Source organism: Gouania willdenowi, chromosome 16 (assembly GCF_900634775.1).
Source record: "Gouania willdenowi chromosome 16, fGouWil2.1, whole genome shotgun sequence".
Lineage (NCBI taxonomy): Eukaryota > Metazoa > Chordata > Actinopteri > Blenniiformes > Gobiesocidae > Gouania > Gouania willdenowi.
In genome coordinates this window covers 39,456,833-39,481,149 of record NC_041059.1, presented here as the reverse complement: position 1 = coordinate 39,481,149, position 24,317 = coordinate 39,456,833, and the positions used below count along the sequence as shown (strand labels likewise).

The following is a 24,317-nucleotide window of genomic DNA, read 5'->3' as shown; positions in this document are numbered from 1 at the left end:
CCAATAATGAGTGTAGTTTGTGGGAAGAGAGTGTTAGGAGTGAGTGTGCGCCTGTTATACTTGCCGGGAACATCCGGCGGGTGGATCACAGCTGGATTTGGTGGAGTTTCTGTCCTTGGAGTTGACTGGCGTTGGGGCATCTGTGTGGGAACGTCTGGTGGTGCTCGGGTTGCAAAGGGCTCCGTCATCGGATGGCATTGAAGCGGTGCTGCAGTAGCATGCCTCTGGACTGCAGCTTTGAGGAGGTTTCGACAGGCTACAGAGGAGGTTTTTGGCCATTGGGAATTTAATCCAGGTGGTGGTAGAGGCGTTTTCCTGGTGGTTGTTTCGGTCAGCTTAATTGGACTGAGTTTGTCCCCATTTTCATATGAGAGAGCTTCAAAACGATTGTGGACAGTAAGAGGAGCAGGAGGGATGCCGTTTTCTGCGTTATTCTGTCGTCTATGTCCGTGGACAACAACCTCAGCTCACGATGGCTGGCGTGGTGTGGAACAGGGCAGTCCTGGACCCGGATTCTCCCAGGAACTGTCGTTCTCACATGGAATATTATGGAGGAAGGATGACTGCTGTACAACCGTGCCTGTATATTTGGTGAGTAATTCATCTTTCTTTTTTAGCTCATTAGAAAGGCGATGAATCTCTTCCCGTAGTTTAGTAATTTCTTGGTTGGCGTTTAGTCACAAAATGTCTTTCTCTGACGGCAGGTGAGGAGCAGCGTCTCCACCGTCTGTAGATGCGGCCATCTTGCGGTACTCACGGAACGAAAGCGGCTCCATCGTCCCCAGCAGCTTACAATAACAGCAGCTAATTACAATAGCAGCTAACTATAAAAGCAGCTAACTATCACAGCAGCTAACTATAAAGGCAGCTAACTATCACAGCAGCTAACTACAACAGCAGCTAAAAATAACAGCAGCTAACTATAACAACAGCTAACTACAACAGCTAACTACAACAGCTAACTACAACAGCAGCCAATGATCACAGCAGCTCACTACAACAACAGCTAACTATAACAACAGCTAACTATAACAACAGCTAACTACAACAGCAGCTAACTACAACAGCAGCTAATTATCACAGCAGCTTACTATCACAGCAGCTAACTACAACAGCAGCTAACGATCACAGCATCTAACAATAACAACAGCTAACTACAACAACAGCTAACTATAACAACAGCTAACAATAACAACAGCTAACTACAACAACAGCTAACTACAACAACAGCTAACTATAACAACAGCTAACAATAACAACAGCTAACTATAACAACAGCTAACTACAACAACAGCTAACTATCACAGCAACTATCTACAACAGCAGCTGATTATCACAGCAGCTAACTATCATAGCAGCTAAATACACCAGCAGATAACTATCACAGCAGCTAACTATCCCAGCAGCTAAACTACAACAACAGCTAAGTATCACAGCAGCTCACTATCACAATGACCTGACACTGACCAAACAAACACTGACCAAACGAACACTGACCAAACAAACACTAACCAACAAACACTGACTAAACACTGACCAAAAAAACACTGACCATACAAACAGTGACCAAACAAACACCGACCAAACAAACACCGACCAAACAAACAGTGACCAAACAAACACTCACCAAACAAATACTGACCAAACGCTGATTAAAACACTGACCCAACAAAAGCTGAGTCTGAGGTAATGGTTGTTTCTGTGAAAATCGCGGAGGAGGTCAGCAGCAGCACACGGCACTGTCTACAGGGCGGCCATCTTGTAGAATCAAAAGGGTAAAATGTTTTTAAAATGTAACTTAAGATGTTCCCGCTCGTGCACCGGGTGCCGTTGGTGTGCTTCCCTCTTGTGGTGGCGGCAGTCGGTCAGTGGCGCGCTGGTTGTGGGCCTCAACCCGTGGCTTGTGCTGTCCGTGGCGGGGCCTGGGCGACAGTCCTTGCGCCGATTGGGTTTGTGCGGTCCTGCCGGATGGTGGCTGGTTTGTGAGTTGGAGTCATGGGGCTTTCCGCGGGGAGCTTCGCCTGGGGGATTGCCCTTGGGGGCTTGGCCTGCTGGCTTGGTCGCTCTCGGTGGGGGTCTTCTAACTAACAAAACGCCATAAACAGCCCAAACTAAAACTTAAAAATGACCAAATGGACCAAAGACAGACTAATTATTAGTAAATGGTAAAATGAATGTGATTTATATATCCCTACACTGAAGTAGTCTCAAAGTGCTCTACAATACCAGCTCATTCACCCATTCACACTCACATACCAATGGGACTGAGCTGCCATGCAAGGCGCTACTCGACCACTGGGAGCCACTTAGGGTTCAGTGTCTTGCCCAGGGACAATTCGACACAGCCAGGTATAAACTGGGATCGAGGGCGGAGCATCGGCCTCTACACGGCCTCATCCAGACAGGGAGGGAGAGGGCATTACTGCCCCAGCCTACACCAGCACCTCAGAGGAAGATAAGTCTTTCATCTCTTCCTCCGGAACCAGCGGCGGATCTCCCACTAACCTCTTTTCTTCCCTCTCCACAGAATCCAGTCACTCCAGGAGTCCGTCCTAGCCCACAGAGAGCCAATCAGACGTGGGAGCTCAAATGACATCTAGCAGGATCTGGCCACGTCTTCCAGTTTGACGGTGCTCTAGTCCACGAGGGACATACCAGGTACCGGTAAAGTATCGAGGGGGTATACACCATGTTATGGTGGACTCAGGATGTAGTCAGTCCCTGATTAACCTGGTTCAGTCCGAGGCTTTGTGTAACACATCCACAGTAAGATTAAATTTGTGCACGGTGATATTCACACATCTGAGTGTGCCGGACGTAATTCATTACATAGGCCAAAAACATAGCTTGGAGGTGGCAGTAAGCCCCCTCCTGATGTATCCCCTTATCTTGGGCATGGATTGGTCGGGGTTTGACCAACTGGCAGGGCAGTGTGCAGGAATGCGTATAGAGCCAGTTAGGAAAGTGTAGCGGTGGCACAGGCTCATCACAGGACTGTGATGGAGGCAGAGGGAGTCGTGCGGGGGGCCCACTGGAGCCTTTGCTGGTTCTCCCGTCTGTAGAGGACTTCCCTTTGGAGCAGTCTCGGGTTGAGACCTTACGCTCAGCCTTTGACCAAGTGATAGCTAAGGATGGTCACCTGGTGAACATTCCCGCACTTTATTATTATCAGAGATAGGTTATACCAAGTGAGCCGTGATACTCAGACAGAGACCGAAAACATGCAGTTGTTGTTACCTAAAAGCCATTCGAAAATGGTTTTCTAGGCGACTCATCATAACCCAATGGTCAGTCACATGAGATATGAGAAAACGCTTGAGAGGGTAATGACCTGATTCTATTGGCCGGGCATTCAGGGAGATGTGCGCCACTGGTGTGCATCTTGTCCTGGATGTCAGCTGGTTAACCCGCCAGGCATACCAAAAGTGCCTTTGCGCCCCCTACCCCCCTATAGAGGTCCCATTTGAGCGCATAGGAATGGACCTCATCAAGCTATTTTACCAGAAAGCGCAAATGTATTGCTTTGTATTAGTCTTAGTAGATTATGCAACGCGATACCCAAAAGCACTGACACTACGCACCATCTCTGCAAAGAGCGTGGCGCAGCCCCCGTTTCAGGTCATCTCCCGGGTTGCAATTCCTAAGGAAATTCTGACTGACCAGGGCATGTCATTCATGTCATGTACACTGGACCAGTGTCTAAAACTGATAGGCTGGTGGAGAGTCTGAATAAGACTTTGAAAAAACTTGATTCGTAAGTTTATTTGCGAGGATAAATGTAATTGGGATCACTGGCTTAACCCTCTGTTATTTGCAGTGTGGGAGGTTTCCCAGGCCTTCCCACAGGTGTAGCGCTTTGTGATTAATCACACTTGCTATATATTTTGCTGGGGAGCTGCTGGAGAGGAGGACTGACAACCTGCAGGAGCAGCCTGAACCAAGAACACAGCATGTGTGTGAAAGTGGCAAATAAACCTTTTAAACTCACCTTCCCTGTGTTCTGGTGTCTCCAAAGAACCCTTCATCATCCTGAGACATGTTACAGTTGCGTATGTAACTATGGTCCCATGAATCCCTACTGAATGCTAGAGGCGGTGCTTCAAGCACTGGATGATCATACTTGTGCATGGGCAGTTTGAGAGTTTAATAACAATAATGACACCTGTGACCTCCTGGTGTGTTACGTGAGTCTACATCATCACGTGACACCGGGAGCTCCGTCCCTTGAAACCTTCTCGAGAACACAAGGCTTCTGAATGACTGGGCGTTCTGGCGGTCATCCGGGATATATAGAACCGTAGTTACATACATAACCTTTCTTCTATGTAATCTTTACTAACCGCCAGAGGCAGCAAGGTCATGAGGAGTCAATGTCAGATGCCTCACCTCACTGTGACGATCAATTCCCCCGGATAACCCCTTTCAGCAGATTAGGCGAAGCCACGATTGGTCGGGCGCAAGCGCCGTGCCCCTTTTAGAAACACTGACACCTCTCTGTTATGACTGACAGTAGCACCGTGAAAACCTGTATGCCAACAGGAAATGACGGCAACGTATGCTTTCAGTGTGGATGGGAAACGTCCTTGTATAAGTAACGACTGCAGGAAGGTGAGTATTGTAGTCACCGAGCAGTGGACTGGGTCTTTTTCTTGACACCATGTTGAATGTCATCCCTAGGCAAGTGGTCACTTGTGATGGTACCAAACAACTCTTGGCCATGTTTAGTCTTAGGCCCAGTCTGGATCACACGCGTGAGCACAGTCTGTGTATCCAGGGCGGGTGGAGGCACAGACGAGCCAGTCATCCAGGTAGGGCAGAATTCTAAACCCTTGAACCTGCAGAGGGGACAGGGCTGCCGCTACACACTTAGTAAACACCCATGGGGCAGAGAAAAACCGAAGCTCCCCTTCCCCTTCACCCTGATTTGAATATTATGCATTAAAATAATGTATTTAATAGTTGAAAACCCTGTGAAAGAGTGGCCACTGGGGTTTGACCTTTCCAATAGTCGAGTTGTCCAGGGTTAAAATATCTCACTGCTGGTACTGCCACATCATATGAGAGGAGGTGGGGTGACCAGGCCACTCAGCATGAGGAGGGTGGAAACCGCAAGCCCTGGGCCTTGGGGCCTTACTGAGTAAGGTGAGGCTTGATAGCGTCAAGAAGAAGCCGGGGGACCCACCGGGGCTGCCCAACTGCTCTCTTGTGTGGCTTACCTGAGTCGTGCGCTCCAAGGCCTCAAGAGCAGCAGAACTAAACATTTCCCCAGGGCGCATTGGAAGCCACACGTACAGACTCTACTAGTGACCCATGCATACACACATAAGTGACAACCAGATTGATGGCAGTACGTCCACGTAGAAGCCAGAAGCCAACGTGGGTGCTTGTACAACTGAGGAACCAGTCAAACATAGTGGTGTCAAAAAATAACGCTAAGATACGCCGCTAGCGTTAACTAAACACAAGTAGAATGGCTAGTAAATGCTTAACTTAAATCAACCGAGCATAAGCGCCGGTGTAAAGCAGAAATTAGAAAAACTCACCAGTTGCTGAGCTACTGCTTGTGCAGCCCCTGGAGGATGAGGAACTCACAGCACTGACTGAAGGACAGTCACGGGGCTCCAGGCAACATGCAGCGATAATATAGTAATATATAGTTGTGGTATCAGCAGAAAATATGCCAAGGTAAACCACACACGAATGTGCAGGCGAGAAGGTGAAAAGGGACTGAGCTCCCAGTGCCATTGTTGTCATTAAATTCTCGACCTGCGCATGCGCAAAAATGGTTATCCAGTGCTTGAAGCATGCCTCTCAGTAGGAAATAGAACAACCAATGAAATCAAGAAAAGATGGACATAGAGAAAAAGAAAAGAACATAGGAACTCAGCAGGTGAAAAAGCAATGGAGGCCGCAATTTTTAAATGAGAGTTTTTGCGCTCGTAAGTTTTGATGTGGGAGAGAAAAGTGCTAGCAAGCACAAAATGTGTGAGGAGTGAGTGGAAGAGGAGAATAAACATGCTGTTGAATGTAAGCAGGATGAAGACCACATGGATGGCTGTCTGTGGGAAATTCAATGCTGTGGGAAGAAGAAGAACAGCCAATGCAGTCAAGAAAAGACGGACATAGAGAAGAAGATTTTCTGTGATGACGGAAAACACAGACTTGAAGTTTTAAAACAGAAAATTAATCTGAAGCATTTTGTTTCCTTCTTTATTTAAAATCAAGCCCTTTTATGACCCAAAAATATCTCACATGCACGTTTTGTGATAATATTACTTATTTAGTAGGTTGTTTAATTTAGTTGGCTGAATTAAACCTGTTCTAAAGTGCTTCAGATGTATTCTAACAGTTTGTGTCATTTGATTTGTGTAGGGGCATGTTTGTGGGTTAGACTGACTGGAGTTCACGCTGCTGTCAGAATAAACCACCTATCACACAACGCAGAGTCAGACTCGACTGGTTACACTGAGAGAAGCACAGGTTAGTTATTTTCAGGGTTTCAAGAAGTACTTGTGTGGAAAATATGGAGTGTATGTGTGATGTTCTCTTCATTTTCCTCACAAAAACAGGAACCTCCCACTGAGTGTCGGCTTGAGTGTGAGTGTGTAACAGCACTTGTGTATTTTGGTACGTATTGGTTGAACCTTGCGGCTGTGTTTGACACAAATGAGGAAAGGACACGTGTGCACATTAAATATAAATCCTTTTATAATATACAAATTGTACAGATGTCATGAACAGAAAGAAATGTGGTCCCACTTGGGAAGGCAAAGATGAAGAGTACTTTTCCTTTCCTGGATAAAGGCGACGCCAATGACAAGAGCTCATGATCAATGACATTTAGCATAGAGGACGGCAGCCGAGCGATAAGTGAAAAAACTCACATCAAAGGCAAAAATCTAACAATACACTTTCCAGAGGCTGCAGCGACAACACGGGAGGAAACATATTAGGACGATATCTTATGTTCTCACATTCTGTCCTCTTTATTCAACCCGCTAACAGCAAATTAACCATTACACTCCAACAGCTTTAAACACAGCATTATTTAACCAAAGAACGCTGCACATCTCTCCTTCAGTCGGAGTTTACGCACTTGTTCAGTCTCAGAGCAGAAGACCGTATTATCCAGAATAAAAGTTGCTTTTTTCATTTAAAGAGTAACTAAAACCCAATGATTTGCTGAATACAAATGTATGTTGTGTATGTTATGAAGTAGTGCTATTGATTGATCCTGATCCAACTCTCAACATTTTAGTCAAAGTATTTCAATTTGTCACATTTAGTTGTAAAATGTCAGACTGCCTGCCCTCTATGGGTTGAAACCAGGCTATTACAATAGATTTTTGATATTGGCTGAGAATGAGATCATGTGTTTGCGTCACAAACGAGCACTGTTAGCCCCGCCCCTTTTTTAAAAACTAGCCGCTGTGGGCTCTACAATCTGTGGTAACTCGGTAGGACTGAGAGAAGAGTGAATAGAGAGCTATAGTGAGTAATGAGTGGCTAGTTAGCATAGCATAGATTGTTCTTTTGAGATTTCATAGTATAGACTGGACGTGTCTTTACTGCACCAGGAACTCCGCCCATAATCAAGGCATTTTTTAAATTTCCTTCCTAGTGGCAGGTCAGGAGAAAGCAGGAATTTAGTTTATACTTTAAAGTTGAAGAAGTGACTTGTGGACGGACTACAGCGACATATCCATGGATTTTTTGGGCAGCAGCACCATCTAGTGGACAACAATGTGAACTGTATGTCCCTGTGAATGCATAGTGGCTTTTCACTGAGCTGTGAGTGGAGCTTTGTGTGTGTGTTAAATAAAAAAAAAAAACATACATTACACTTCCTATAGAGCAGAGATGGACGACTTATCACAAACGTGATACAATCAGAACTGAGGGTCACATGATTAACATTAATGTCAGCATTACAATAATGACCACTCAGAGCATTAACACAGGATATTTTTCTTCTCATTTTGTATATGTTCTGCTTACTATGTGTATTTTTATTTGTGTGAGTATTTTGGAGTATTTTGCATATATTTGTTGTCATCGTGTGTATTTTAAGTATTTTTTGTATTTCTGTTTCATGTGTTTTTGTAGAAAATGTGTCTGTTGTGTCCCTTTGTGCTACTGTGTATGTTTTTGGGAGTCATTTTGTGTATGTTTGCTGTTGTTTTGAGTATATTTGGCATCAATTGTTTGATTTTTCTGTCATTTTGAGTGTTTTTTGAGTCATTTTGTTTGTTTTTCTTTGGGGGCCACATGTAGCCCCCAGGCTGCCAGTTGTCCAAAATAGAAAACAATACTTTTTTTAATAAGATATCGGAGCCAGATTGTAATACCTGAATATGATAATGGCAAGCACCACATTACAGTAAGTGCAGATGTGATGGGGACGGTGAGTTGTTTGATTGACACTTTCTTCAGCCAATAGCTTGCCACATAAGAAAATTGAAACCAAACCAATCTGAAGCAGCCTGACATTCAGGCACGTGACTTATAGCCAAGAGCAATTAAACTGTGCATTTTCACACCAAAATCCCAAATTTCATGTAAAGCGACCAATACAGTGGTGCGACTTATAGTCTGGAAAATACGGTGACTTCTACCTTTGTACTTTAACTTCAGTAAAGGCTTCATTAAACCTCTCAAATGACAACAAAACTATCAGTTGGACCAAACGTGTGTTTTCAGTTTTATTATATACATTAAACAAAGTAAACGTCGTGGTCCGGACCCGTCACATTCACCATCACCACAGTCATCACATGGCTCTGTTACAAAACATAACATGACATCAGTGAAACATGTTAAATACTGGTGTGATAGCAGACGGTGGGAATAAGGCTAAACTGGTCACAGCTTCATTTCCTACTCTACACAAAAACACTTCAACACGTCAGAAATGTCAGCGGCGAAGGTGGAGGGAGTGTCTCCTCAGCATCCAACCGTGACCAATATTTACTTCTCTGTTCAATATACGGATACTGTCAACATTTCCTGATATACGCAGGCTTTTGGTTTGAGGTGAGGACTGCTGAGGCTACGCTGTGAGATCACTATCAGTCGTTATCTCCGATATTTACATTTTTGCCAATACTTCATTCCTGATTCCGATATCAACTGATACACTCAGACTTTTTCCCTGAAAATGTCTTATTGATCTCTTCTTCAACCCGATATTGATACCTAACGCATATTACATTATTTGGCTATTATCGGCCCAATAATATCAGCCCACCATTATTATTAGACCCATATTAGCATCATAATTAGTGTTCCGATATCCGTTCTTTTGTCCCGATGCCGATACCATTACCCGGTTGCTTAGTATCATCCGATACCAATACAAGCCGATACTGCAGTGTTTTAAAAAAAAAAAGTTACTTTTTTGCTGAAAATCCAATCCTCGAAATCGCAAACATTTTCTCTCGTGTGTAGCGATGTTCATTTGTTTCTTTGAAGAAGAGTTTGATGCTGTAAATGGCATGGGTGTGTTAATAGTTAGTACTTGCTTTAGTACTAGGATTGTTTGTGAGAAATTTCAGGATTTTGATAAATACAATATAGATTAAAAATGACTGCTGTCATGTTATAAAAGCAGGGGAAATCGCTGCATTTATTGTTTGCACTTAATTACATTTTTGAATTTGGAGAGGTGGAGATCTGAATTACTGAATTACTCACCAACCAGTCCCTTGGCTGGAAGGACACCAGAACACTCATTAATGCAGTTAATACAAAATGTATACTATTATTCATATTTTTCCTGTCATCTTTAAATTCTCCTGCAGGCCACAGTGGATGCTCTGAAGGGCCGGATTTGGCCCCGAGCCTCAAGTTTGACACTAATGCCCTAGAGAGAAATAGGCGATGCTCTAAAACATTTGGTGAGGGTCAGAAATGAGGAGTGCAACGTGTACCCTGTCAGATTTAGTGACTATACCCCATATTCATATTACCTTGTGTTTGAGCAGAGCCTGCTTCTTATTCTCAGCACAGCTTTGTGACTAAATACAAAAGTATCCATGTGGTTTCAGCCTGTGCCCTGAAGGTGAGACGTTCCCGTCCTTATCTGACTCTAAGCGTGAAGCATCGTGCATGTGACAGAGTGATTATCGGCTCTGTTTTGAAGCAGCACACAGTAAACATTTAGCTCTCGATTGCCTTTCGCTACAAACGCCTTTGCAGTCACCTCCGCTCTGACTCCACAGACATGGAGCACAGCTTTTCCACATCAGCAGCTTTACAAACATCAGGCTGGGAAATAAACCCGTAACATGGACCAACCACAGCCTGACGATCAATAGGAACTTTAACAGCAAGTTTACATTTAATCTAAACTCCTTTCTTTTCCTATAATGAAGTAATTTTCAGTTAAAATCATCCAATGTTTCTGTCTGAGTTTTAATGAACTAAACTCAAAATAAATATAAAGTTGCTTCCAACTTATCTCCTGAATTCCTGTATTTAACCTCATGTCCCGCCACCTACCTTTAATTCAGTCAATGACTGCACAGATACACAACATGTAATAAATGTTCACTTAATTATGTGATAACACCCACTTTTTGTAAGATGAGTTCTGAACCAACATGTTATCAGATTTTGTGCATTTGTACCAACTGTGGTTATTTTCTAAATGTGATCATATGTTTCATTCTGTAATAAACGTCTCAATGGGTGAAAATCGGTTAAAAATGTCTGATGTTTGATTTTGTTCATTTTTTGTTTGCTTTTTGTCTCTCTAGTCTTTTCTTGAGTCCAATGTTTGTTGTACTCGTCCTGTTTTTGTCTATTTTGTCTTTATTTATTTCATAAATGTGTGCCATTATTAGAAACCAAACCATCATATTTTATAAATTGTACATAATAGTACAACCAAAATGTGTAAGTAAAAATGACCAAAAAAGAGACTAAAAGTCTAATGGAAATACACCAGACAGACAAAAAACAGACAAATACATACCAGACTAAGAACTGACATATTGTAATAAATGTTTACAAAGGTGTGGTAGTTATTGAAGAACTTCGTAATAACTGCAATTTCTACAAAAATGAATACTTTAATGTAACAATGTGTTGAGAGTGGGTGTTTTACATTTATTACATGAAGTCAGACTCTTATTAAAGGCCTTGTTCTTCCATGATGTGATGCTACGTGCACTAATCTCACTCTGACTGTTGTCACTGATCTGACCTTGTGAATTTTGTTGAGTTTAAATGTAGTACATTCAGGCCTTTTGTTCTAAAGGTGCGTTCACACCAAACACCACTTCATTGACTATAGTTGCTTTTATCTCGCTCCATCATTCCAGTGACGTGACGAATGAGGAATAGCATGAATAGTATGTGTGTGTATAGCAGGAGGCAGCACTGACAGGGCTGATCACTTCTTCTACAGTCGTACATTTACAGCACTGATCATAAACAGCTCCACTTATAATTATGGTTTAAATGATTAACTTACAAAGTTACTTAAAGATGAGTTCACTCAAAATATAATTACAATTTAAAAGGAGTACTTAAGGAATATTCCACTTTGATTTGGCCCCAGTAAGTAGAGGAAATGTACAGCCCTCTCAGTGCAGTCTCAGCTCTACAGACAGTGACGTTTGGGGGAGAAGTCGCTTGAAAAGTTCAAACTCTTCAACTTTGAGGAACTTGCATCTCACTCGCGCAATCTAGTCGCTAGAAACATGCGAGTCGCATCACTTGAAGGTAAGTCGCTTGATGTCGCGTCATTTACATTGATTTGAAACGTAATCTAGTCATCAGAGTCGCTGAAGTCGTGTTGGGTGTGAACGCACATTAAGTGGGTTGTTACTGGTCCTGTGGCGTTACAGCGCCCTCTAATGTTGCTCACCAGTGGTTCCAGTGTCTGTCGTACATTCAGCAGGTTACATTGAGTCAGAGGCAGGAGGAGGAAAACGCGACTGTGCGTCCTTCTCCTCTTCCCGCTCCTCCTCGCCCTCCTCCCCGTCTTCCCTCTGCTTGGCTCCGCCCTCTTTGGTCTCTGTCGGCGATTGGAGCATTTCTGCTGGATCTCTGTCTTCCGTGGCTATCTCTACGTCCAGTGACTCCTCCTCTTTTGTCTCTGTCTCATCATGTCTTTCTTCCTCCCTCTGTTCTTCGCCGCCTTCCACGTTCACCCTTCCGTCGCCACCTCTTTCCTCATCAGGAACCCTTGCGTCCTCCGCCCCTCTCCTGCTTGGCGTTTTCTTCTTCTTCCTCTTCTTGTTCTTCGTTGTGTCTTTGATGCAGTTCTTTCCGGCCTTGCCTCGAGGTTTGAAGATCAGTTTCTGAAACATGAACATGGGAACGTTAGAGGAACAATCTCACACACAGAGTTAATTCCCACTCTTCTGCCAGTGGAAACACTCTGTCTACCAGGTTTGGGGTCAATTATAATTGTAATCACGTAATTGATAATTAGACGGTAATGAAAGCTCAAAAGGAGTAGGCTGTGGCAAAGAAAGCTTATAGGCATAATTGTAATTAATTACCAGATTGTAATGAATTACAATTATGGTGTACTTGAATTAAAACGCAACAATGGGGAACCATGTTATAGTTTTATGTCTTACACGCATGGGCCTCGGACGGGGGGGATAAAGTCTGTTTTATATATATGTACAAAAATGAAATTACATTTTTTTTAGATTATTTATATGTGAATGAAAAGGGCCCTGTGTGAAAATAAGCTGGTTGTAGTTTTGCACTAAAAACAATGATTCATGTTGCATCAGGGCCCTAGCTACTAGAAGCGTTCCAATACATTGATTATTAGATTAATCACAATACGACATGTGACAATTCAATAATGATTCATAAATGTTAAAAAATCTATTATTTTTCATAATAACTATATGACAGAAACACGATGGCTGCTCGCGGAACAAAAAGTTAAAGTCGCTCATGCTGCTCGGACACCTGAAGGAAGCGACCAGTTGAAGGAGGCGATAGCAGCAGCTAACTCTTTGGCTACAGTTACTGAAAGGGAGATTCACTCATCCTGAATACAAACTAGCGTTTGAAAGAATTAAGTGCAGTATCCCATGATTTCAAAGTTGGCCAAGAGGTATTTGGTCATTCCTGGCACCAGCGTCTCCTCGCCGGACGCATTTCCTCTGCGATGGTGTGCTGCGACCGGCTCCGTGGCCTGGAAGGGCCCAGCGGCAGAGGTGGCTCATGGGCTGCGAGCTTTGCAGCACAGTCCCGCTCCCAACTCGCTGATTCCTGGGGCCATGGACTAGGCTACATCACTGTGCCCTCTGCGCTCTACAGCGATGTCGGCCACCCACCAGACCCGTCATGAAACACGGACACAGCGGAGCTCACTAAATTTGGAACATGTTGATCAGCTCCTTTTCTACACAATTTAAAATCCTGAGCATGATTCAATTCAACTTTATTTATATTGTGCAAATTACAACAAAAGTAATCTCAAAGCAATAGTGATAGAAGACAGCATTGATGACTAGTCCCTGGCAGGATTTCATAATTGATAATATGATAAATAATAATTATGTTCTTTTATCAATCCACCTTTTATTTAAAAACCAAAATTCCAGAAGAGATCTGATATTGTAGGTTTTATATGTATATTTTATGTTTAAAGCTGCTTTGATTGTGCATATTTGTTTAATTTCTTGTGGGATTTTTGTAGCTCTTGTATAAGTTTTTATTTTTACTGAATAAGATTTTATGCGGGTTCAGATTGAATTAGCTGATAAGATAATATTTTAGTTATTTTATACAGTTATACTTATTTATTTTGTAATATGATTACTGTTGCATTTGACATAAATAAATATAATGGAGATACATCTGTTTGGTTACTTTTTATAATAGATACTGACATATAAACCTTGTTTAAAAGTATAAAATAGCCACAAAGTGAGGAAAAAAAAAACCCTGAATGGATGGGGAGTGGTGGTGGTGGATGCATTGAACATCGTTATCATAGCACCCTGAATTGAAATCAAAGCGAATCATGAGGTTCCTTTGATGGCACACCCCTACTAGCTACCACCCCCTTTAGAACAGTGCAAATGGTACGACCCACATGTGTTTCTGCAGCTGCTGTGGCGGGTAGTCTGAACTGTTGATGTGACAAGGAGCGAGAGATAGACAGAAGCAGGAAACCATGTCTTTCCTCATGAAAGGAAAACCAGGAGAGGAAGAGAAGGTGAAATGAGGGAATTCAATTATTCTGAGGTGAGCTTTAAAACACTCACATCTTTTAGGCAATATATTATTTTGATTGAAATTAACTATGTGTCGTGCACTCACACACTTAAATGCTGGAACATTCATTTTACATGTCAAATCTAAATTGGAAATAAAATTATTTTTAAAAACTATTTTGAAGACTAAATTTTGCTGTCACCAAGTTCTTACTTGGTGGCCAGAGTGTCCCCTTGATTCTAATATATTTACCTTTTATTCACCTGATAAATATAGCGTTATGATTAACATACTTTTACTAGCCGTAGAGTAAAAATATAGGATCTATTACAACTTTACACACATATATATTCAAATTACCAGCTGCCACTAAATTGTAGCAAGAGTATGTCACATACACAATATTCAACAAACCACTAAAATATAGTAGATTTATGAAATACAATCAATCAATATGGAGTCATTAGGTTATTGTGAAGAAAAAAAAGAAGCTTATATAATAATGTAAGAATACTAGTGTAGTTCCCGGGGGCCCAAAATGTACTCCTTCGTCCCTGCTTACACGTAATAAAAATAATGAAAATATATTTAATTTCAAGTTTTTCCACTACCTGTCAGTTCTCTTGAAAATCATTTTATATTTTTCTTTTAAATAAATGGAAATCTAGGGGTATACTGGCAGAAAAAGGTTCAGATGTCCACACCAAAATTATTAATATAAATATTTTAATTGATTGGGAAGCGTAACAAGGTAACCGTTAAATGATAAACTAATAAGATGATAGATAATATTTTTTTACTGCATTTTACAGCTGATTTTAAACACACTACCAAGGCTGACCCTCAGTTTCCACTGGATGCGGCTCCGCTGCGTTACGTCACCGCCGCGTCACTGGAGCTGATAGGTTTCCACTTTAGTCTATGTGTTAATTTCCACCAGGTCCGCTGCGGTGCGTGTCTGCTCCTTCCCAGCTATGGTCGTCCAGTGCCCTCCACCAGATATACGCAGGGCTTCTATTTCTGACAGACACCTGAGCACGACGCATCAATCAGCACAGGGCAAATGAAGCTAAACAGGAAATTAAGCACGTACTCCGCAATAAACGATCGGGTTACTTTTCAAAATAAAACACTTCATATTATATTTCAAGTAACTACATCACCAAAACTTCATAATGTGTAAAAACAAATTCACATCCACTATATTGATTCCGCTCATACTGTAACTCACTGTAAACTGCAGCAACTTTGATTTAGTTCATGTTTGAATGCTGCAGTTTTATCTCTTCTCTGTTGGTTGTTGATAAAAAATGTGTCTATGACAAATCCAGAGTCCAACCTTCTTGTTCTCCTTCGTTAGGAACACTGACCTGTTTATCTGTTTATTGCAGCATTTAGAACACATACATTTAACTGCGTTCTCGCGCGATTATATATATCGTGAGAACTGCTCTGTCTCGTGACGTCACAGTCGTTCAACCGGAGTGCACTGCGGCGCACTCAAAACGCAACCGGTGTGAATTACCGGACGGCGGACAGCGGTAAATTACCGAATCGGTGCCGTGGCGCAGCGGAGACGTATCCAGTGGAAACACCGGGTTAGATATTTGTAGGCAGTACTCACAGAGAACAAACAGCGTTACGTTAAGTCATTGAGGATTTAAAAGTCCTACTTGTGGAAGCAAAGTAAGGGATACATGTTTAGCATTCCCACTAAAAGTATAATTACAAAAAAAGAAGAAGACTGTAGCAACATTTTGAGCTACAAGTGGTGGCTGTAGCTGCAGAATTAAAGCTTTAACAAGAGTTTTCCTCAAAGTTTACGAGCAACAGCTGTCACACTCTAGCAGGCCTAATCAAGCACTCAATCAGATTTACATAAAACCTTAAATTACATTCAAAGTAAGAGAGTTAACATTTTAAAAATTAGATATTATCATTGTCACTAAGGAGCAGAACAATTAGATTTTTGAATGGTGTAAATTGGTTAAAATTTGCATTGAGCATGACAGAGTCAATTAAAAAAATTATATACATTTATTTTGTCAGAGTGCAAACTCTACAAATTACTGAGAATTGTAGATTACACAGTGGACAACATTTTAGTGTTAAAATTGTGTCTTTGATTTAAAAATTGAGAGATAAAATGAGATATTCCAGTTTACAGTAAAAGCATAAAACCTGATATTACATTACAATTATAGGTCTTAGCATCTCACAAATTAGATAGCAGGATTGCTACTAAGCAGTGGAACATTTTGATATTTGAATGGTTTATATCGGTTAAGAATTGGCAGAGTAGTAGCAGCCCAAAATATCAAAGTAAAAAAAAAAAATTGAATGCAAAGCATTCCCACAATTTAGGGCCCACCTGCTGCATTGATGGGGTTCAAAATGACATGATGAAATGTAGAGAGTGGAACGTACCTTGGGTTCTTTCTTCTTACGACCAACAACGGGTCGCTGCAGGAAAACAATCTGTTTGGTGGACAGACTTCCATCGCTGCACGTGGAGGAGAAGAAGGAGGAGGAAAATAAGAAGATGATGAACATTAAAGCTTTATCATGAACACAACATGGAGCTCATCTCCATGTCTTAACGTTTAATCCGTAGCTCATTATCAGTCAATTCTTTTATTTTTTTTTTTGATTAATATCTTTTTAATGACAAATGCGAGATCCACCATTTTTCAACATTCAAAAAATAGAGATAAAATAAACATCGGTACCTCCAGTCTTCAATGCCAATATACAGTATATATATATACACACACGCACGTAACCTACGCCACACCTGGATGTGCACCGAACAAACATAAATATATCAGTTACGCGTAGACGCAGGTGTGGCGTGAGTGAAGCTATAGTGATCAGGTGACCTTCACTATAGATCACCGTCTACGTGACGTAAAAAAAAATATTAGGCGTGTACATGCGTGCAGGTATGTATGTGTGAGTGTATAACGGACCACAATTTAGTCCAGTCTGTGTCACTACACCCGTCCATAGAGTGGTAGTGACTGTAGTGTTACGCTCTGAGTCAGATCATTGCTGTGTTTGGACAGGATACAACACTCAACACACACACACTTACTGACATGCACACGTGTAAGCGCGTAACAATTTAAAAGTGTTTACATGTCACGCAGATGGTGATCGATAGTGAAGCATATCTGATTGCTATAGCTTCACTCACACCACACCTGCCACTACACCTAACTACTGACATTAGGTAAGTTTAGTGAAAGTTAGGCAGGCAGGTACGTTAGAATGGTGTGCATGAATATAGAGTGGATTCACCCCCCCACACACACACACACACACAAATACACACACGGAGCTGTGATTGTTCCCTCCTTTTTCTGACACCCGTTCATTGTGAGTCGTTAAACCATTAAACCCAGCACACTCTGATCTCAGCCCCCCCTCAGGCCTTCCTTTCTCCTTCATCTAAAAGCTATTTTCTGAGCTGTCAAAGCTGGACGTTGTCCTGGTGAATCAAAGGCTCACACTAACAGAAGTGAAGTCGTCACAGCAGAGAGGAGCCAAAATACAGTGTGTGTGTGTGTGTGTGTGTGTGTGTGTGTGTGTGCCGTTAGTGGCCTGAGCTTGTTTGTGTGTGAAAAAAACACAAAGATGCTGCAAACTGTCACCACAAATACACAAATCAGCCTTTCAGAAGCTTTGAAGCTGAAAGAAATCCACAAACAGTCAAAATCCAACCCAATTGTTGCCTAAAGTACAACCCAATCTGGCAACACGTCTCTTCCAGTGTTTGCTCTTCCTCTCCATCATCATCATCATCATCATCATCATTATCAAGGATTAATGGGAGCCATTGTAAAGCTCTTCTAGATGAAGTGCAGTGTAAAAGTTTTACATCAGTACGTTTGAATCTAAAAATATTAGTCAAAATGTTCACGTCTGACATTTACATACAAGATGTGAAGTGACTCAGTACAAATACATTTTCACTTTAATTTCTGTAAAATGTCTGATCCTCAGGGTCACATGATCATAATTCATGTCATCATTACAACAATGACTAATCAGTTTTGTTGCCTATTGTTTAATGGTTTTAATTATTTTTGTGTAATTGTTGGAAACGTCTTGTGTTTTTGGAGTAGCTCTTTATTTTGTTGTCTTAATATATTTTTTGTCATTTTGGTGGTATGTTACTAATCTAGATTATCTCTTATGTTACTAACTTCCAGGATTTAATCAGTGTGTTCTGGACTACGAAGCTTTCTAACATCTTACAGAGCTAAATCACCATGGTAACTTATGCTGAACGACTAGCCTGGTCGAGAGCAGGTTTTGCTCTGGCTAGGATTTTAGCGAGTGATGCAGTCCCGCCTCTTGACCAATCAGTTCTTTTAGAAAGCGAGCTGTCCAATAAAAGGTGATGTGTGAACACGTCACTGTGGGGATCTGATCTGACAGCTGCAATCCTTTCATTTACCAATGACATCATTTAGGAAAGATATAGATTTATATCTGATGGACTGATCTACAATCAGCTGATGAAGTCTGTGTTTCAATCGTATGCGTGGATGGGTAAAGTCATTGTAAAGTCATATTTAATTAATGAATGACTTCAGGCTTCCGCACACACAGGTTTCATCAGCTGACTGTAGATCAGTCCATTAAATATAAATCTATATCTTTCCTATAGGATTTATTTTATTTAGTTTATTTCCGACATGGTTACATTCACTTTTTTTTTTTTACATTTTTTTTTTACATTTTTTTTTTTTTTTTTTGTACATGCCGAAAAAGGAGACGAGAGAAGCAGTTTGCTTATCTGGGTCCCGTCCCCTGTTTTATCATCGCAAATTTACATGGGTTTACATGTCTCTCTGGTCAAACATTCTTGAGTTGTTCTGAACAGTCCTTTTTTGTGTATTCTCATCTGTAGTCAGTGTTGTCTTGTTTTTATTCCTCCTCCTCTCTATCATTGTTCGTGTTGGCCTTGTTCCCTGCCAGACGTTGTTAGCATTCCTCCAGTTCAAGAATAGTTCCTCTTTCGAAGGTGTTTGGAAGGTTTTTTCCCTTTTCATCCATAATGTCACCACTCGGGAATGTCTCTTTTGAACACACAAGTTTGCAGCTTGTTTTGTCTCTACATCAAGGTTAATCCAGCTGTTGTTAGTTCTATTGGCAGTGTTGTATTTTCCACTGTTAGATTTAACTTGTATAAACACATTATTATATCTTAGTTCATTAGCAAGGTAGTAATTTCATTGTACAGGAAAACGTGTTTCTAACTGGACATATGACAATAAACACTTTGAATTTAAATTTAATGTAATCCTTAATCACCCCACCACCTAGCAATTGAAATGAATAAATGACAGACCTTTTTTACTCTTGGTTTTCACATTTAATTCAGTCTCCGTAAAATAATCACAGTCTGTGTTTTGTTTCCAGTGTTTATATAGATCTGGGTCCATATCCATGATTACCATCAGTAATGTTGTTGTTTAGGTGGATCCTTCGTATTTTCCCAAGTCTTCCATCGTTTTGATGAGGATTGGTTTTCTGTTCTCTTCTCCCAGTGGTGTGATGTAAATTCTGCAGTTTCTTGTCCACGTCCTCACAATTTTTCCTCCTTTTTTTATTTGGCGTGCCTTCCATGCAATGCTTGCATTTTGTTTCGTCAGGTTTTCATTGATGTACACCTTCGTTCCCATCAGTTTATTTCCTTGCTTCAGTAGTTCTCCTTTGGATTTCATATTCGTGAAGGTTATTTTTACAGCTCTGTTATCATTTTTCTTTGGCAGGAGATGGCAGGAGTTGATGTTGTCAGGGTTCAGGACAATGTCCTTCGACTCCAGGTAGTAAATGACCTGTTGTTCAATCGATTTTGTTTCTTCGTCACTTCCGTAACTCCTGGGTTTTATCTTTAGGCCTGTGATGATGACATCTTTCTCTCTTTCCTTTTGTTCCAGCTGTTCAACCCTGGCGTTCAACAATTTGATCTCTTCAGCATTTCTTTCATTCTTTTCTTTCAGTACCTTTGCTTCGCTTTGTAGGTTTTCCAGTGAGTTTTCCAGCGTCTTTTCCAACGACTTTATCTCGGCAGATAGGTTTCGTAGACCCTCGCGTATCATCTCCTTGACCTCTTCCAAACCCGAATAGGGTTCTGAAGGGCCTCCCTGCGGTTTTTTCACCATTTTCCTTCAGTCTTGGGCCCAATTTTTCAGGCTGTTCAGCTGTAGCCAGCTGTAGCCAAGGTCGTGTTATCGGAGCGAATGAAAACACGTCTGCTCTCTCCAAAGACCAGAGGATGTCATCGGTAAATGAAAGGATTACATTTATCATTAATAATCTGCTTTATAAACTCAGCTGTCAGATCTGCACCAACCAGGATCATCTGTCATTTTCTAAGAGATGTGATTGGTCAGGAGGCGGGGCTTTAGGACTCGCTAACATCCAAGCCAGAGAAATACCTGGTCCCGACCAGGTTAGCCATTCAGCATTAATTGCTATAGTGATTAAGCTTCAGCAAGGTTTGTAGTCCAGCACACACTAATTAAATCCTGGAAGTTAGCGTGATAAGAGGTAATCTAGATTAATAGCTTTGTGTAAATTTATTTAATTGTGTATGTTTTTGATGTTATTTTGTGTGTTTTGGGCCTTTTTTTTATTGGTTTTGTACACTTTTGTGTGTTTTTGGCATGAATTTGCGCATTTACTTTTGGGAGCTGCACAAATATAGACTGAGGGCCACATGGCTGGTGTAGAGTGTGGAAATTGGAGGTTTAGGCAACATTTCGGAGAATTTTTGACCATTTCTAAGCAGAATAATTTGCTTTATCTGGCAAAGCGGTGAATGGCAACACATCGAAGCAAACAACAGTATCATCAAAGAGTGACATGGGTCAGTTTAAAGTGTTAGCATAGATGCTAAGAAGTGAACACTGTTGTTAGTATCATAATTAGCATACGTGCTAACTCAGGTACTGATCGTTGCTGGGGTGTGACTTTGTATTTTCTATCGCGCTGAGCCTGACTAACGTTTTCCTCACAGCTTGAGGCGATAATAGCACCGATTTAGCTTCATTTCTGCTTTCAGCAGCTTTTCTACTTCCCACCAGGTTCCCATTTACTGAGAAACACTCCAACAAATAACTTTGTATTACACATTTATGAAGCACAAAGCCTCTCTGCACGGGACACCACTCACACTTCTGCTGCAAACTGCACGCTCACCTGACTGTGCTGAGAGGCCGTAACACTGTACATTAATCCTAACAAGAAAAATCAATCATCAAATCATTCAAGCTGTGAAGTAAAGCATTAATATCTGTACTTTCTTCTCTTTACGGTTTGAACATTTGCCAAAACCCAACAAACGAGGGACATGTAAGAACACAGAAAGGAAAGAAACACTGTGTTGCCAGGTTGGCTGAATGTGTGTAAAGGAGGAGGTGGTCCCCATTTGATGTTGTATCCACAAAGAAAAATTATGGGTTTGAAAAATGCAAATATTTTATTTTGAAAAATTGCCATTTCCCTTTTTGTATGTGTCACTCCTTCATTTGATAACACTTGATTAGTGAGGTTACTGCAGCGTGGGAGGGGCCCCCTTCACTGGTTTAATTGGTGTTCTAGCAGATTTTGGATTTGGCAACACAGACGTCTTGGTGTGTGAAACGCTTCAAATATAAAACTCAACAATAGTTCCAGGTCTCACAGTTGTTCCAATGCTTACTCAAATGACTCAACAAAATTCCCCTAAATGTAATTAAAATTGGTCATAAAATGCAGGTACTTATATCTGCCAATTATTGCCCTGTTGATTATTTTGTACATAAAAGATTACATTTTGCCTCTGAACCCTGCACTTTTTGTTCATCCTCCACAGAAACAATTGAACATTTATTTTTTAATTGTGTAAATATAAATGTGTTTTGGACTGTAGTGCAATCTGCTTAATTCTTTAGATCCATTTTAAGTCAACATTTAAAGTTCGGACTAGGAGTAACGAGTGCTTCATTTGTAAACCCAGAACATGTGTTGTTCCGTCAGTACGAGAGAGACAAAAATGATTCCTTTTGTTAACTAAATGAGCCGATAATATCACGTGAACACAAACGACCAATTAACCTAAATGTTTAATAAAAGAATGATGAATCAGCGTTAAAGAAGCATGGGCGATCGCCCGTTACGGAGCATCCGTCTCTCACTCTGAGTGACAGCTGTCACATCTACCATGTTTCAGCAACAAGGACAGTGATAAATCACCATTAATTTAGCCACAAAGGTCATTAAACTTTCAGAACACAAAAACCCACAAATATAAAATATTTAAAAACGTTTCCACCCTTAAGGCCATAACTCCTCCAACGAATCAGCTGCACAGCAGAAAATGAAAATAAAACATATGCTAACATTTTATTTGTCAAAACAGCCAAAAAACAGCCATGGAGAACTTTGTATCCTCACAACTCTTTTACATATTTCACAGCCGAGGCCTGCCTTGTCTTTCATAAACCTAGAGCAGCAGCTCATTGAACTGCTTGTCCAAACGTGGTCTTAATGTCCATAGCAGAGCTTTAACCATTGTCTCCTTCTCTTCTCTCTGTCCCTGAGTCCTCCTCATGTCCTGGATAGACCACGCTACACTTTAGGTGTAGCATGGGCGTGGCCTGATTTTCCCCTCTTTTCCTCACTCGCGCTCAGTTTTTACTCCAGTTTTGTGTGTACAATGACAGTTCCAGTTCAACTCAATAAAAGTATACTATAGTAAATATAATACTTTGAAATTTAATCAAAATTTACAGGTAATGCCCATGTGAGGGTCCTCAGCAGCTCTAGTCACCAATGAGCTTCATCTAAAATTTGATTTCCTTTCCAGATGTAGTTAATACTTAGTAGAGTTAAATACTGCTGATTACATTTTAATATTAAATTAACCATCTTTAAAAAAATTTTTACGCTGAAACATTGTGTGATGCAGATCTGAGGTATGGTCAGTGTATGTTATACTGTATATAATATGATATATTATATAAGATGTTTTTTTTTTCAATCAAGGGGGATTTTCAATAAAATGTAATGAAAATGAAACAATTGTATAAATATAAATCTCAACATGTCTTACCTTTTTAGGTTACTGCTAGCCTTCCTCATTATCTTTACCGTCTAATTAAAGTGAAACCGTGAACATTTAGTATTTAAGTAGTGCTTTTCTAACTTCAGTACCTATGAAGTAGCCAAAGTTTCACAACGGTTGGTGATTTAAAGCCCTCGTTGTCAACAACAGAAAACGAGTGAAACTGAGAGACGTCTCTTGTTATTTCCTGAGCCCTAGAGCTATTCTGTTAGACCATGGTTGTAAATGTTTCCTTTAGAGTTTTTAGACTTTTACACTGGGTTGTTTGTTTGACACCATTTTTAAACTTCTGGGATGCTGGGTTAAGTGGCGTCTCATGTAGCTCGTATTTCCAAAAGAGTAGCTCACGGTACGCTAGCAGTGTTTACATACTGTCCATCTTTTTTTCATTTATGGTTTGTTGATGTGATAAAACCAGCATGTTTCCACATCTCTGACCTGTAGTAAAAAAATAAAATATTATTTATAAAAACATTACAGCTTATTATTTCCACCCACTTATTGATTTTAGTTCTTCTTGATAATGACTATATGTTTGCTTTTCTTGTTTTTTGTCAAGCAAAGTCTTTTATAACGTTAGGAAATCTGCCTCCAACCTCATGGTTGATAGTGATGTCTGCCCTGGAGCACCCCAAGTGTGATAGATGCTGATTCAGCAACAAAGTGACAATGACGGTGGTTTGTAAATATGTAAATAACAGGTTAAAAAAGTATGACGGACAGCCATGGTGTAGGGGGCCCAAGCAGCTGCTTAATCCGCTTAGTGACCACGCCCCAAAGCATTATTATTATTAGTATTATTAATACTACAGCCAACACACAAAACTTTAATTTCAAGCACAATGGCTCATTATTTTATACCGTGGCACTTGTAATACCACGGTATCGTGGTATCGTCAATACTGTGACATTCCTAATAATTGTGCTTTAAATGAGTTTCCATTGAAGGTTGTTTTGGATCCTGGTAACTCTGGTAACACCTCCTTATAACACTGCGTTA

General features: G+C 40.9%; 1 protein-coding gene and 1 long non-coding RNA gene across 3 annotated transcripts in view; one reads left to right on the top strand and one right to left on the bottom strand.

The window, feature by feature from the left end:
- Nucleotides 1-1,281: 1,281 nt before the first annotated feature.
- LOC114477632 (uncharacterized) lies at nt 1,282-7,889 on the top strand. 2 transcript variants are annotated; one of them, XR_003675742.1, is made up of 4 exons: nt 1,282-2,658; nt 6,373-6,480; nt 6,570-6,627; nt 6,729-7,889. It is a non-coding gene; the product is annotated as an uncharacterized LOC114477632 (long non-coding RNA). The 2 variants fall into 2 exon arrangements; XR_003675741.1 differs by having other exon boundaries at nt 6,570-7,889.
- rftn1b (raftlin, lipid raft linker 1b) overlaps nt 6,687-24,317 on the bottom strand; it is a 139,727-nt gene continuing 122,096 nt past the window's right edge. Inside the window, exons 9-10 of the mRNA XM_028470047.1 lie at nt 16,624-16,699; nt 6,687-12,308 (exon numbers count right to left, since the gene is read on the bottom strand). Coding sequence (XP_028325848.1) covers nt 11,907-12,308; nt 16,624-16,699 — 478 coding nt within the window. The 3' untranslated portion in view covers nt 6,687-11,906. The remainder of the gene's footprint in view (nt 12,309-16,623; nt 16,700-24,317) is intronic.